This window comes from Lipotes vexillifer, unplaced genomic scaffold (genome assembly GCF_000442215.2).
Source record: "Lipotes vexillifer unplaced genomic scaffold, Lipotes_vexillifer_v1.1 scaffold24, whole genome shotgun sequence".
NCBI classification, from domain to species: domain Eukaryota; kingdom Metazoa; phylum Chordata; class Mammalia; order Artiodactyla; family Lipotidae; genus Lipotes; species Lipotes vexillifer.
Genome location: NW_006782914.1, coordinates 2,639,312 through 2,653,839, shown reverse-complemented (window position 1 = coordinate 2,653,839; position 14,528 = coordinate 2,639,312). Strand labels below are relative to the sequence as shown.

Genomic DNA, 14,528 nt, shown 5'->3' with positions numbered 1-14,528 from the left:
ATTCTATAGACCATATGCAAGTTTATTTAAATAATTTAACACTGCACAGAGAGCTAATTTATAAGTATAAAAACAGGTGTTTTAGCAACCAAATACAAGCACCACACAGAAGCAGATTACACATACACGATTAGCCCTTTAGAAGACTAAGGCAACCTTAATATCTCAAGTAATTTTATGAGAATACTTTACTCATATGATAGTCAGACGTTATTAAAACATCTCAAAATATGCAGAACCCACAAATATTTTTCAGTATGAAGTCTTCCCTTCCAGTTTTCTTATCAATATATTAATGATTCTTCTTAAATACTGTATAACAGTTAGTCTAGATTGACAAATGGGCTATCAAAGCCACTATCTTGTTGGTTAGACGGAGGAGCAATTAATTTTCTTGAAGGCTGTGGACACACTGCAGATGGTACTGTACTGCTCAGCTTTTTGAAATCTGACTTTAATATATCAGCCTTATGATGAGGTGGGTGTCCAAGAGTCATGCTGATCTTCCCTGGCGGGGAATACGTGGTTTCTTCTGACAGGTCTGGAGCATGACCACTCTGACATTTCATAGGTTGATGAATCATACTGTTTTTCTCTGAATCTAAAGGAAAACTTGCTGCTGAAAACTGTTTGAAATTAACAGATTCGTCGAGCATATCCAGAGTTTCTTGTGGCCTATCATGCAAAAATGACACTTCATGACTGTTGCAGGGTAGAGCGGCACTGTTGGAATGCCAGCCTACAGAGTCACTGAGGTCCCCTCCATCCTTTACTGGAGTTTCCTTAACACCCAAACTTTGACTTTTCTCAGATGCAGCATTTTCACTTGCCATTAGTGGATTACACTTGTATGCTTTTAAACCAAGTCTTTCACTAGGACTTCGAAAAGTTATATGCGTGGACTCGGATTCAGAAAGACTAGGGGTATATCTAGGTGAGGGTTTATTTCCGAAGGATCCGAGAAAGGGGTGTGCAGTTGAGTGCTGGAGTGATTCAGAGCCAGTATCACCGAGGAGGTCTATCTTCTTGTGCAAACCAAACCCTCTTTCACCTTTGCAAGGAACAAACTCAGGAGAAACATTCCTTGGCAAAATGTCTAGGTGTTTGTGACTGTTATCCCCGAACTGAAAGCCTGGATGTGATCCTTTGGAACCCTCATGCTTTCTGTCCCCGTGCTCTGCGTCCTCTAATCGCCTTTGTAAGTTACAGGCAGCCCTCCTCTTAGGAGCTTGGTCACACATACTTCTAGGGATAGTTTTTATACTGTTTGATTTGCTTTCACCGTGACACGATATATTCTGATTCACATCATTTCTTTTTGATTTTTCAACTCCAGTCAGCATCTCTGAAGTCAGAGGCAATACTATTGTATACAAGGGAACACAAAATTAGGGGAAAACAAAATTAGGAGAAAATTAACACTGAAAGAGAAGAAAAAAATATATATGTTTTTATATATTTCCAAGGGATGCATATATATTTTAATCATTCTCAAAGAAAATACATCAATGCTGGACATTTAAAAATATTCTTTTACATATATCTATTAGATAAAGCTGAGTAATTTTATTAATGAAATTTGTTATTATTGCTATCCACCTGCTGTATTATTTCCTATAACAGTTGGTACAGCATTTCAAGAGCCAACTGCGACATTTCCAGTCTTGCTCTGATGTCAAATATGGAGTTTCTGATGGAGAAAGTTTGGTGGAAGAACCCACCCAACACAAGACAGACAGACACAGATACACACACACACACACACACACACACACACACACACACACACACACACACACACACACACACACACCCCTCTCACACACTTTCTTTTTCTCAAAGCTAAAATAGTTTCTGATTTAATTAGCTAAGACACTAAATCTGATCAGAAGCAGAACAGCCACACAGCATAGAATCAGAGGCATCGTATCTCAAAGTAGGGTACCTTGGTCCTTAAAGTCTCTGAAAAGGGTTTGCTTCTGCTGGGGACATTATTCATTATTTGCAGTTGCCCCAAATCTAGAAAACTCTTTTCTTGCTATATGCCACTGCCCTTTTATAGCCAAGGTTCACATTGCCATTTCAAAATTTACACAAATAATCTCTGTGCTTTTATTTGAAGAACATTTACCAACATCAAACTTGGAAATTCCTGAACAGTCTTTGCTTCAAGCTTTCCAGAAGTGCAAAAACCCCAGTTCCTCACAGATATGTTCAAATCCTCCCAGTGTCACTGGGAATTTACTAATTTTTTGCATGTTTTTCCATCAGCTTTTGATTCATATATTCTAAAGTTATTTTATTATGAACAGAAAGAATTCATTTATAGCTTCTTGGGAGGTTGCTCCTTTATCATTATAAACTATCACTTTGGTCAGTTTAATGCTAACTCTAATTTACCTAATATTGTATTTAACTCTATAATTTATCTAATATCAACATTGCATTGCTTGGTATATCACTTTCCAGTCCTTTATTTTGAATTTTTGACAATGTTCTTATCTGGAATAACATATGTCTAGAATATTTAAAACTGTTTGAAAATTGTGGTTTTTTAATAAGTGAGTTTAACCAATTCACATTTAGTGAATTTAGTTGATGTTTCAACCTACTATTATTTTCTATTTACCCATTCTTTCTACATGTATTTTTCCTCTCTCTAGATTATTAGATTGAAACGTTTTCTTCCAAGTTTTACCCCTACTACTTTGAAAATTATATATTCTATTTCTCTGTTAGCCTTAAATTTTTATACACATACTTAAACTTGTATTTTTCTAGCAATCTCTAGAGTTATCAGTATCTACATCTTCTCCTTGAAAATAGTATAAATCTTAGCATATTGTTAGTTTCCTCTATAATATCCTCCTACATCTTTCTGAGAATACTGTATTTTTCTAACATTCTTAGGTCCTGTTGTTTGTTCTATTAATTCTATATTTTTAGGTATAAGTTCTGTTGTGGATTTTTTTTTTTTTTTTTTTTTTTTTTTTTTTTTTTTTTTTTTTTTTTGCTTTGTCTTATTTTGATTTTGGTATCTTTCTTCATGGTGCTGGGTTTCTATAAATATGTGGTAATTCTTGAATGCTTATCTTTCAGATGTCCTGAGTACAGTATCTGCTGCTTGTTTAAAGGAGTTGGAAGTGGAGTGGGAAGGAATGGGCAGCAGGGTAGAAAGACCTGATACCTGGTACTCTGGGATTTGGGCTCTCAGTTCCTCCTCGGTGTGGCTAGCCACCTAGAGCACTGCCCAGTTCCCAGACTCTCTGTTCCTGGTGCTCTTACCTAGCCCAATCTGAGATTCAGGAAGAAAGATAAGGAGAAATAAAGAGGGCAATCCCACCTGGTTTCAGCCGCTCTGGAACACCAGCTAATTACCCCATTGGTATCCCCTAGGCTTAGTACTTCTCCTGGAACATACCACCTTCACACGTAGAACAGTTTCAATATTGCTCCCACTCGTAACTATCATCTTCTGGGAGTTCTGAACTGAGGTTTCCATCTTCAGTTTACAGTGTTTGCCTTCTTTCAGGGATTTCTCACAGCCTCCGATTTATCAGTTGTAACTTTTAAAAGCTCAGGTATAATTTCTTCTTTTTCTCCTTCTATACTGTCGTTTAAAATCTTTTCTATCATTTCTAGGGATGGAAGCAGCAAGAGGAACCTGGTGCGTAAGCTCAGTCTGCCTACTTGAACTGGAAACTCTACACTGTTTTTTTGTAAGTTTCCGGTTTAAGTAAAACATGCACACAACTGGATAACTCAAGCTCTCACCCCTTACATTCTCTATACTAAAGATATTAAATATCTAAAAAAGAGGGAGAGAAAAACCCTTCAAGTAACTCATTTTGACATACCTGACTGTGTAGTTTTCCTCTGGGATCTATTAGAAATAGGTGTTTCCAGCAATTTTGCCATCATAACAAGTTTGCTAGCAGCATTCATAATCTTTTTCTCAGCCCTGTGGGGAATTCCAGAATATGAAATTAATACAGTTTAAAGGAAAAAATAAGATTCCTTAGCCCCAGGATTTCTGTTTTCCTATATGCTCTGCCACCACTTAGGGCAGCACAGACATTAAGCCTCTCTTAATCCCTAATGGCTCATCATGTAGACACAGTTAATTCTGTGGCTAAGGAAAATGCTTAGAAAACGACAACATGCTGTCCTGGTACTCTCAGGACACACTGTTCAGACAGAACTTACCCTTCCTCTTTTCCATCATCCTGCAAAATCTGTTGGAGGCAAATCAAATAATATTTGCGCATCTTTCGGGAGGTTTCTTGACGTTCTCGCAATACCTCTGCTTTTACCATTTCTGCAGCTCTTTCCTTACTCTCCTGAATATAACGAAGCATATCACCTGGAGGCCGGGGGAATCCCCACAAAATGCACATTTATTAGCAGTTTTTCCAAAACAGGAGAGGCAGACTTCAGACCAATTTTCTGGGAGATGAAGTGATTGGATGTACAGTTTAAACATTATAGTTTTCTACAATCATTAAAATGGAATATTTCTGGTCACCATTTTTTGGTAGACTCAAAGCAGGAGTAATCCAAAAGTCCTTTTACAATGATGACAGACATATATGGTAAGGAAATATGGCATATCCCCCAGGGAAACTGTCATATTTTGAAACACTGAAGCAAGCAGTTATCATTAATATGAGGCACAGAAATTTATGCATTTCAATTACATATTATGTCTAGTTAAGACAAGAGAAAAAAGAAATATACAGAAAGGGTAAGGCAGAAAGGAAGAGAGAAGCAGACAAAGAAAGAGAGAAAGGAGGTAATATGAGCTGGATTCATATTCTTGTTTACTTGTGCTCTGAAAATCCATGTTTCATTATTTATTCAATTCTTTTGGCAGCACTTATGAGTATCCAACTAAATATAATACTACAATCCATGAGAGATATGTACAAAATGCTATTGCAGAGAGAGAGATGAGACTTACGATGACTCCTGAAATTTACATTTAAAAACAGTTCACAGCTTTCAAGTCTTCCTTTTATATTTAACTCAGTGTGCTTTGATTGGAACTACCACTATACAAGGTTAACATTTTGTCCTAAATCCAGGACTACATCCTACCTCTAGAATATTATCATCCCTATTATATTAAGGATTCCAACTCATAAAGGAATCTCCCTGAATATCAGTAAGCTCTTCCTGAAAATTACACATTCTATGCAAAAATGCTAAGTGGAAGACTATTTTTCATTACTTCAAGTGGGAAGAATTTTGATGGAGTACATGTCAAAACAAAACTTCCAACCAACTTCTAAAATGTAAAACAATACACATAAATACACAACAAGTTATCATGTTAGAATGAAAAAGAAAAGCTTAAAATTTCACTTTCCAATCACTATAATTGTTAACAAAAAGTAAATTTCTTTCTAGGAATATGGACTCTGTTAGTACCGGCAACAGCTAAGAAGCACATTCTCTATACCGATACTGAGTGGGCTTTTCAAAACATCTCCACCGTGATTCTGATGATCTACCAATTATATTTGGAACTTGAGACCTTTCCCACTAATTCTGTTTAAAATGAATGCAATTTTAGGAGGTAAATATACATTTCTTGTACATAAACACTGGTATTGTTCTGGGACATACATACCAACTATGCAATATTGCAATTAAAAACCAGGAGGTATTCTACTGGGAAAACATAAACCACAGAAATGTTCTGCAGGATATGCGGCACCACCTAGTACTAGAGGACTTGATAAACAAATTTACATCTATGACATAATCCATTATGAAAATAATAGAGACAACAGAACAATTCCTAATTACACCCATTTTTCATGGTCCTTAAAAGTTTATGGAAGAAAGTAGTAATTGCTCATTTAAACTCATATGACATTTTCTTTGGTAGTAGTTATTTAAGTTGTAAGATTATGAAATTTTTAGTTTAATATTAGTGTCCAAGAAGAAAAATCTTGGAAGCAGTTCAAGATGGCGGTACAGGAAATCCTGAACTCACATCCTCCCACGTACACACCAAATCTACAGCTACATATGGAACAACTGTCTCTTAAAAAGACCTGAGAACTAGCCCAAGAGCCACCCCACACAAAGGATAAAGGGGACACATCAAGGTGAGTAGGAGATGCAGAGACACAATCTTGCCACAACCTTCACCCTTGGCATGACATCCCACAATCAGGAGGAATATCACAAAAACAAAGCTTCTCCCTGAGGAGCAAGGGGTTTGAGCCCCACATCAGGTGCCCCAACCCTTAGGACCTGCTCCAGAACGATGAGCCCCCAAAACATCTGGCTTTGAAAACTAATGGGGCCTACGTCCAGGAGACATAAAGTGCTATAGGAACCTGAGATTCCACTCCTACAGGACTCACGCACAGACTCACTCAACTCAGGAACCCAGTGCAAAAACAGCAGCATTAAAAATGCCTAGACCTTATGTTAAGGAGATGTACTTGCTGATCTTAAAGCATCTGCCAGAAGGGCAGAATCTGTTAGAACTCTCCCAGGGAACACAGGTGCTGGCGGGAACCATTTTTGTACTCTTCTACCTTAGTAGTACTGGCCCTTGCAGGCGCCATTTTTACACTCTCCCTCTACCTTGCTAGAGCCATTTGCCCCACCCTTGGACTCCATGGTGGCCCCACCATGCCAAACCCAGCCTGGTGTTCCACTGAAGCCCCACCACACCAAACGCAGCAGGTGTGCACAGTTCACACAGGGGAAACCCCTTGAACACCTGGCTCTGGTGGCTAGAGGGCTTGCATTTCTGGACCCCACAGGACTGAAAAAACTGGAGAGATAATTCTTGGCAAGCTACACCCCCCAGGACACTGCACAGACAGCAGCCTGAAACACACCCCAGTCTTCCTGTGACCACTCCTTCAAGACTGGGAGAGGTAGCTGTTACATAGAAATAAACACATAGAGAGTCAAGCAAAATGAAGAAACAGAGAAATACGTTCCAAATGAAAGAACCAGACAAAACCCCAGAAAAAAACCTTGATGAAAGGGATGTAAGTAACTTACCTGATAAAGAGTTCAAAGTAATGGTCATAAGGACGCTCACCAATAAGAATGAATGAACACAGAGAGAACTTCAACAGAAAAATAGGAAATACAAGAAATGTTTAAGAGACTCACTTCAGATCTAAGGACATATACAGGCTAAAAGGGAAGGGATGGAAAAATGTTTCATGCAAATGGAAACCAAAAGAAAGCTGGAGTAGCTTAGCAAATTCCTAAAATTTGTGTGGAACCACAAAAGATTCCAAATAGCCAAAACAATCTTGAAAAAGAACAACAAAGGCTGGAGGCATCATGCTTCCTGGTTTCAAACTACAATACAAAGCTATAGTAATTAAAGCAGTTTGGTATTGACATCACAGACAAACAGATCAATGAAACAATATGTGGAGCCCAGAAATAAAACCCCTCACACATGGTCAATTAATTTACATCAAAGGAGGCAAGAATATACAATGGGGAACGGACAATCTCTTCAAAAAATTGTGATGGAAAAACTGGGCAGCCACATGCAAAAGAATCAGACTGGACTACTTTCTTTACCTTTCTTACCATAGATTCCAAAGAAAACATAGATATGGACAACAAGTATATGAAAAGATGCTCAACATCACTAACCATCAGGGAAATGCAAATCAAAATCACAATAAGATATCACCTCATACCTGTTAGAACGGCTACCATCAAAAAGACCAAGAAGTGTTAGTGAGCATGTGGAGAAAAGGGAAACGCTATGCATTGTTGATGGGAATGCAAATTGGTACAGCCACTATGGAAAACAATCTGGAGATTCCTCAAAAAAAAAAGAAAAATAGTACTACTATATGATCCAGCATTTTCACTTCTGGATATTTACCAAAAGAAATGAAAACACTAATTCAAAAAGATACACGTGTGCCTATGTTCATTGCAGCATCATTTACAATAGCCAAGATAGCCAAACAACTTAAGTGTCCATCAATGGATGAATGGATAAAGAAGATGTGGTACACACATACAATGATACCACTTGGCCATAAAAAAGAATGAAATTGCTTGCCATTTGTGACAACCTGGGTGGATCTTGAGGGCATTATGCTAAGTGAACTGTCAGACAGAGAAAGACAAATATTGTATGATTTCACTTATATGTGGAATCTAAAAAAACAAAGCAAATAGAGAACAGACTGGCGGTTGCCAGAGGGGAGAGGGTTGGAGGGTGGGCAAAATGGGAGAAGAGGGTCAATAGGTACAAATTTCCAATCATAAATAAGTCATGGGGATGTAATGCACAGCACGGTGACTATAGTGAATAATATTGTACAGTAGTCCCCCCTTTTCTGCAGGTGATACATTCCAAGACCCCTAATGGATGCCTGAAACCATGTACTGAACCCTAAATATACTACATTTTTTCCTATACATACATACCTGTCATAACATTTATTTTATAAATTAAGCACAGTAAGAGATGAACAATAATTAATAATAAAATAGAGCAACTTTAACAATATATTTTATTTATTTTTTGCGGTATGCGAGCCTCTCACTGTTGTGGCCTCTCCTGTTGCGGAGCACAGGCTCCGGACACGCAGGCTCAGCGGCCATGGCTCACGGGCCCAGCCGCTCTGCAGCATGTGGGATCTTCCCGGACCGGGGCACAAACCCGTGTCCCCTGCATCGGCAGGCAGACTCTCAACCACTGCACCACCAGGGAAGCCCTTAACAATATATTTTAACGAAGTTACATATTTAATGTCTTTTCCATTTTAACTAAGCACTAAGCATTCACTGTGCCCGTAACTTTTACAGCTTGACGTGTGACAGCAAAACTAGCGTATACTTTTTTTTCTTTCTTCACAATTTCTCGGATAGAAGATTTGTTCTTACTGTAGATCAGCAACCTCACCATATGATTCTTTTTTTCTTTCCTTTTTAAGTCAAGAACTTTCACCTTTTCACTTAAAGGAAGCACTTTACAGCTTCTTTTTGGCATAGATGAATTGTCAGCATCACTACTCTTGTACTTTGAGGGCTTTATTAAGTAAAAGAAGGGTGACGAACACAAGCACTGTGATACAGTGGATCTGGTAATCAAGGTGTCTACTAATTGACCAACAGGCAGGATATACTGGGCAAAGAGATGATTCATATCTGGAGGCAGATGTCGCAGGATGGCATGAGATTTCATCATGCTACGCAGAATGGCCCACAGTTTAACACTTTTTAACTATCTATTTCTGGAATTTTCCACTTAATGTTTTCTGACTGCAGCTGACCACAGATAACCAAAACCACAGAAGCAAATCCTCAGATAAGGGGGAACTACTACTGTATTGTATATTTTGTAACTTTGTATGGTGATGGGGAAACTAGACACTGTGGTGATCACTTACAAATATCAAACCATTATGTTATACACCTGAAACTAATATAGTGGTATATGTCAATTATACTTTAAAAATAACCCCCCCCCAAAAAAAACCCCAGGATAATTAACAATATAAAAATAGCTCTATCCTTTTACCACTTCCAAATTTTGGGGGGCAAACTCCAAATTTACTTGGGTAAAATCATCTACATAACTTAGAAAAGCTATCAGTGATCTCTTCTAAAAGCAGGTGAGAACAAGGTAGTTCAGAAAATTCCCCAAAATTACTACTGCTAGTTACAAAAAAGACCCAAACCACCTTAAAATCGTGGGAATCTCTTTAGGGACTTACGCTTAATTTTTTTTACAGCTTTAATGTACTGCCCACGAAGTTCTTCCAAGGCCACCGCATTGCATGGCAGGCAGGAATGTTCAATGGCCCCTTCTGACAGTGACCTAAAAACAAACCAAAGATTGCAAAAACAGAGATTTTAAGTGAAAAACATAACTTGAAAAAAAAAAAAATATATATATATATATTCCAATAAAATAAGCTAAGATGTGCTAAAAAATTCACATATGGGGATCTTTATTATAATTATTTAGGAGAAAAATGCCAACAACTTGTGTCATAGTTACTTAAATAAATCATGATAAATCCCCATGATGAAAATCTATGTAGCTATTGAAAAGCACATTATAGGAGTATATCCAATGGCACGGAGGAAGTGTTTATATTATAATATTAACAAAAGGTTACAAAATAGCTTATACGATAATCTCAATTTTTAAAACATGTGCACATCTTGTGTGTGTATAAAAGGACTTAAATAAAGGGTAAAGTGCTCGCTTCGGCAGCACATATACTAAATAAAGGATATCTTCTGGGGACAGGGTTTTAGAAGATTTTCTTCTTTTTTATACTTTTTGCTATGTAACAATAAAAGTAACTGATATTCTTGGTATGATATTATTGATACGACTGATAATAAAAAAAAAAAAGCAAAGATACACAGAAATAAACGATTTCTTTGTAACAGTAAAAGCCTACCTTGGTGGTAGTGTTTTACAAAGTGCTCTCAGTTCTTCCAATTTATTCTTCATGTCATTGTTTTCTTCTAATAATTCTTCAACAACTTTACTATTCTCTTCTAAAAAAGAAAGTTTATAGTATATTGGTCAATTAATCTCTTTTTCTCTCAGTCTTTCCCTTAAATTACCAGCACAAATTTCTATACAAGAGACTGAAAAATTTCCATTTGCTCCCTGTGTCATTCATTCCCTGATAAACCCTAATCTGACCACTCGCTGTTCTATTTTCTCAGCACTTTAAACCTATATTCCATTTTCATCTTGTTCTGGGTTACACACTGTCCTGGAATAAATTTCCAATTGTTTTATACGCATGTGTTTTGTTTTCCAGTTAGACTAAAGGCTTTATTTAGAAACATAGTAGGTTTCCTAATTCCATGTCCCTCATGGACCTTGATATACAGTCTATGCTCATATAAATGATCATTGAACAAGTACCTCAATACAAAATTTAAAAAATATTAAGCTTAAGTATGTGCCATTTTCAGAAATAATGTAAGATGTTCAATTCTTTGAACTTTTAAAAAGAAGATGAGGAGACTGATGGAGTCCATGTGGTACAGAGAACAAAGCATGAATTTCAGAGTCAGAGACACACAGGTTTAAATCCTAGCTTTTCTTCTAACCAGCTGGATGAGCTTAGGAAAATTACTTAATCTTTCTGAACCTGAGTTTTTTCATATGTAAAGTGGGGACAGTATCACCTACCTTGAAGATTATAATGGAAATAATACAGTAAGTGAACAACATCTTATACAAGGCCTGGCAATATCAACATTTAATACCTATGAACATGGCACCCCATATTTCCTGCTACGCCACCCTTTCAACACACCCTATAAGTTGGGGAATGAATCAGTCTGTTCCCCCAGTGATGGATATAGCTTGTATATTTCTAAACCGCTTACTCTTACTCCATCACTTTTCAATAAATGCTATCATGACAGTGGAAAATGGAATTTAAGAAACAAAAAACCACCACAATAACAAAAATATTATCAACTAATAGATTTCCATTAAGACAAACACTGAAATCAAACTATCAAATGACTTAAATTCTGACACTGACTCCTTTTATCAGCCTGCTGTTTTGAGCTAACTATCAACTTTGTTGGATTATTTCCAAATCCACGAATTATAGAAGTTATCAGCCTCAAAAAGCACTATGTAGAATAACTACTGTATGATCACAATGTATGGTGCTAAATATTATTATTTATAAAGAATAATCACATCCAACTGCCCTCGTCATTTTATTATGTAAAACAGATTTTCATCAAAATTTACAATAGCCACATTGTATCTATATCCACAGTTGGACAAATTTACTCTCTGGCCTCTATTAAAGAGCTAAGCAATCACCACGGGAACTGTGTTGTTTTTTATCTCAAAATTCCTAAAATCCTTTCTTTCCTTAAAGTAATTATCATCTATGTCTAACAGACTTAGCAAGCCGTAGGTGAGAGTAGGTGGCTGCTCTTGGGCAACAAGATTTACCGAGTGTGCTATGATGCCAGGTACTGTGCTAAGTGCTAGGACAGGATTTCATCCTTGTCACCATCACACTCCAAAGGAGAATAGAGACAATAAATAATGGCAAGCTCATGAATGTTATAAAACTCATAGGAGCTGTGGGGAATGTCTAATGGAGGAACCTGACCAAGTCTGGGGTAGTTAGGAAAGCCTCTCTGAGGAAGGCATGAGCCAGGGCTTTGATGAGTAGGGTTAGCGAGGCAGTGTGACCAGATGGGAAGACAGATGGTGGGGTAAAGGAAGAGATGCAAAGAGACTCGGAGAAAAGAGACAAGGAAACCCCTGTCGCAGCTCTGTTAGAGAATAAGAGGGCTGGGCAGGGGCAGTTGGGGAACAAGGCTGAGGGGCTGGCAGATGTGGGATCATGAAGGGCTTCTTAAACTCTATGTTAAAGTGTTTGTATTTCATACCGAGAGTCAGACAAGTCACTGAAGGTTTGAAACAAGACAGTGTGACGATCCAATTTACTTTTTTAAAACGTCACTCTATTCCTTCAGAAATTCTCCAACTGGTAGAATCTTTATGTATTACTTATGCATCTAGAATGTCATTGGGGATTTTAAACTGATGTCTTCAGTTTTGTTTTTTGAATAGGAAATATCCTAATAATTGTAATAATAATAATATCTCAAAAGGTTGATTCAGGAAGCATGTCATTAACAGAGCCTGTATCTAAACTGCGTGTCAAATTGTAAACCAGAAACTGAAATAAAGCAACACTAATTGTGCACTCAGAATAAATCAGACACCAGAAGACAAAAAAAAAAAAAGGTCGCTCTAGCTGCCTGATGGAGAATGGATTGGAGGGGCGAAGACTGGAAGCAGAAAGATATGACTGGTGTCCAGGCAAGCGACAGAGGTGAATGCAGAAAAAAAGAGTGAACCTATCTGTCTGGTCTTTCCTGGATGAAGCATTATTTGAGACCCTTGCATTCAGTCCTTCATTCATTCAAACATTTATTGCTGTCTGGTATGTAATGGGCACCATGACTATAAGGAAGATCAAAGATAATTCCTTATTCTCAAGAAATTTATAGGTTAAAAAAGAGAGTGGGCGGGCTTCCCTGGTGGCGCAGTGGTTGACAGCCCGCCTGCCGATGCAGGGGACACAGGTTCATGCCCTGGTCTGGGAAGACACCACATGCCGCGGAGTGGCTGGGCCCATGAGCCATGCCGCTGAGCCTGCGTGTCCGGAGCCTGTGCTCCGCAACGGGAGAGGCCACAACAGTGAGAGGCCCGCGTACCAAAAAAAAAAAAAAAAGATAGTGGGCAAGTAACCAAAAAGTGAAATGCAGAATATTAATTGAGGAAGAGCCAAGTGCTCTGGGGCCTCATAGGAGCAGCCCGTCTAACCCAGACTGGGGAAAATCAAGGCTCTGCAGATAAGGTATCTTCTCAGTTGAATCCTAAAGGATGAGGAAGAGTTAGACCAAAACGAGAATGAGAGGGGAAAGTGTAGGACAGAATGATAATATTGTATTCAAGCTCCAGCAGCAGAAGAAAATCCCTGATCAGCTCAAGCATCTGAAATATTTCAAATGTAAAGAATATAAAGCACAGGATACAAGTCAACAGTGAAAGGTAAGAGGGAGCAGCCTCATGAGCCCAAAAGCTTCCCTTCTTCAAAAGGGCAATAGGGGGCTTCCCTGGTGGTGCAGTGGTTGAGAGTCCGCCTGCCGATGCAGGGGACACAGGTTCGTGACCTGGTCCGGGAAGATCCCACATGCCGCGGAGCAGCTGGGCCTGTGAGCCATGGCCGCTGAGCCTGCGCGTCCGGAGCCTGTGCAAAAAGGGCAATAGGAAATGGCAGAAGATATCCCTCTTAGATAATTTCCTGACACTGTTGTGAAGAATGGACGGAAAGGAGGCCAGATCAGACCCGCATGCCTTGGGTCATGTCTTCTCCCGCTGCCTAGAATGCTGTTCTCTTTGGCAAACACCTTCATCTTTCAAGGCTTAGTCAAGTCTTCCTTAACTTTAATAGGAGGAAAAGTTAATTAACATCCTTTCTTCCAGGTTTACACAAACATACGGCCAGATACTCAGAGCTGAAATTATTTATTAATCTATTTTCAGTTCTCCTCACTTAATGGTAAGCTTCTTGAAGGCACAGAACAGAGTCCTGTGCATCTGCATCAAAAGTGGAATTTTGTCTGATGTCTTCATTGTTGTATCCCCAGTGCCTACAATGCTGCTTGACACATATTGCACACTCAGAAGCTATTCAATCAAAAAAAGAAGGAATGTGACCTTTTAATCAGAGCTCCAATTTTCCTCTTGAGTTCAATAATAATAATTTGGTTAGTAAAAATAAGGTCCAAATTAGTTTATAATTATCCCCAAAGAGAATCACCGCCTACATTAACTACAATGTCACATTTGAACATTTCAAAAGGATCAAAGAGATTTATACTGGTAGCAGTGCTACTTTAAATGCTAACCTCCGATTTTTTCCACTACAGCTTTGTGCTTCCTTTCTAAATGCTGAAGATGCCTATAGCATTTCTCCAGTTTTATTTTCAGA

At 38.3% G+C, this 14,528-nt stretch overlaps 1 protein-coding gene across 1 annotated transcript in view; it reads right to left on the bottom strand.

Moving 5' to 3' along the window:
• Positions 1 to 323: 323 nt before the first annotated feature.
• The window catches only part of CEP152 (centrosomal protein 152), a 90,653-nt gene continuing 76,448 nt past the window's right edge, over positions 324 to 14,528 (bottom strand). Inside the window, 6 exon segments of the mRNA XM_007455553.1 lie at positions 324 to 1,363; positions 3,858 to 3,961; positions 4,207 to 4,363; positions 9,732 to 9,835; positions 10,431 to 10,530; positions 14,446 to 14,528. The exon segment at positions 14,446 to 14,528 is cut by the window's right edge and continues 88 nt beyond it. Coding sequence (XP_007455615.1) covers positions 324 to 1,363; positions 3,858 to 3,961; positions 4,207 to 4,363; positions 9,732 to 9,835; positions 10,431 to 10,530; positions 14,446 to 14,528 — 1,588 coding nt within the window.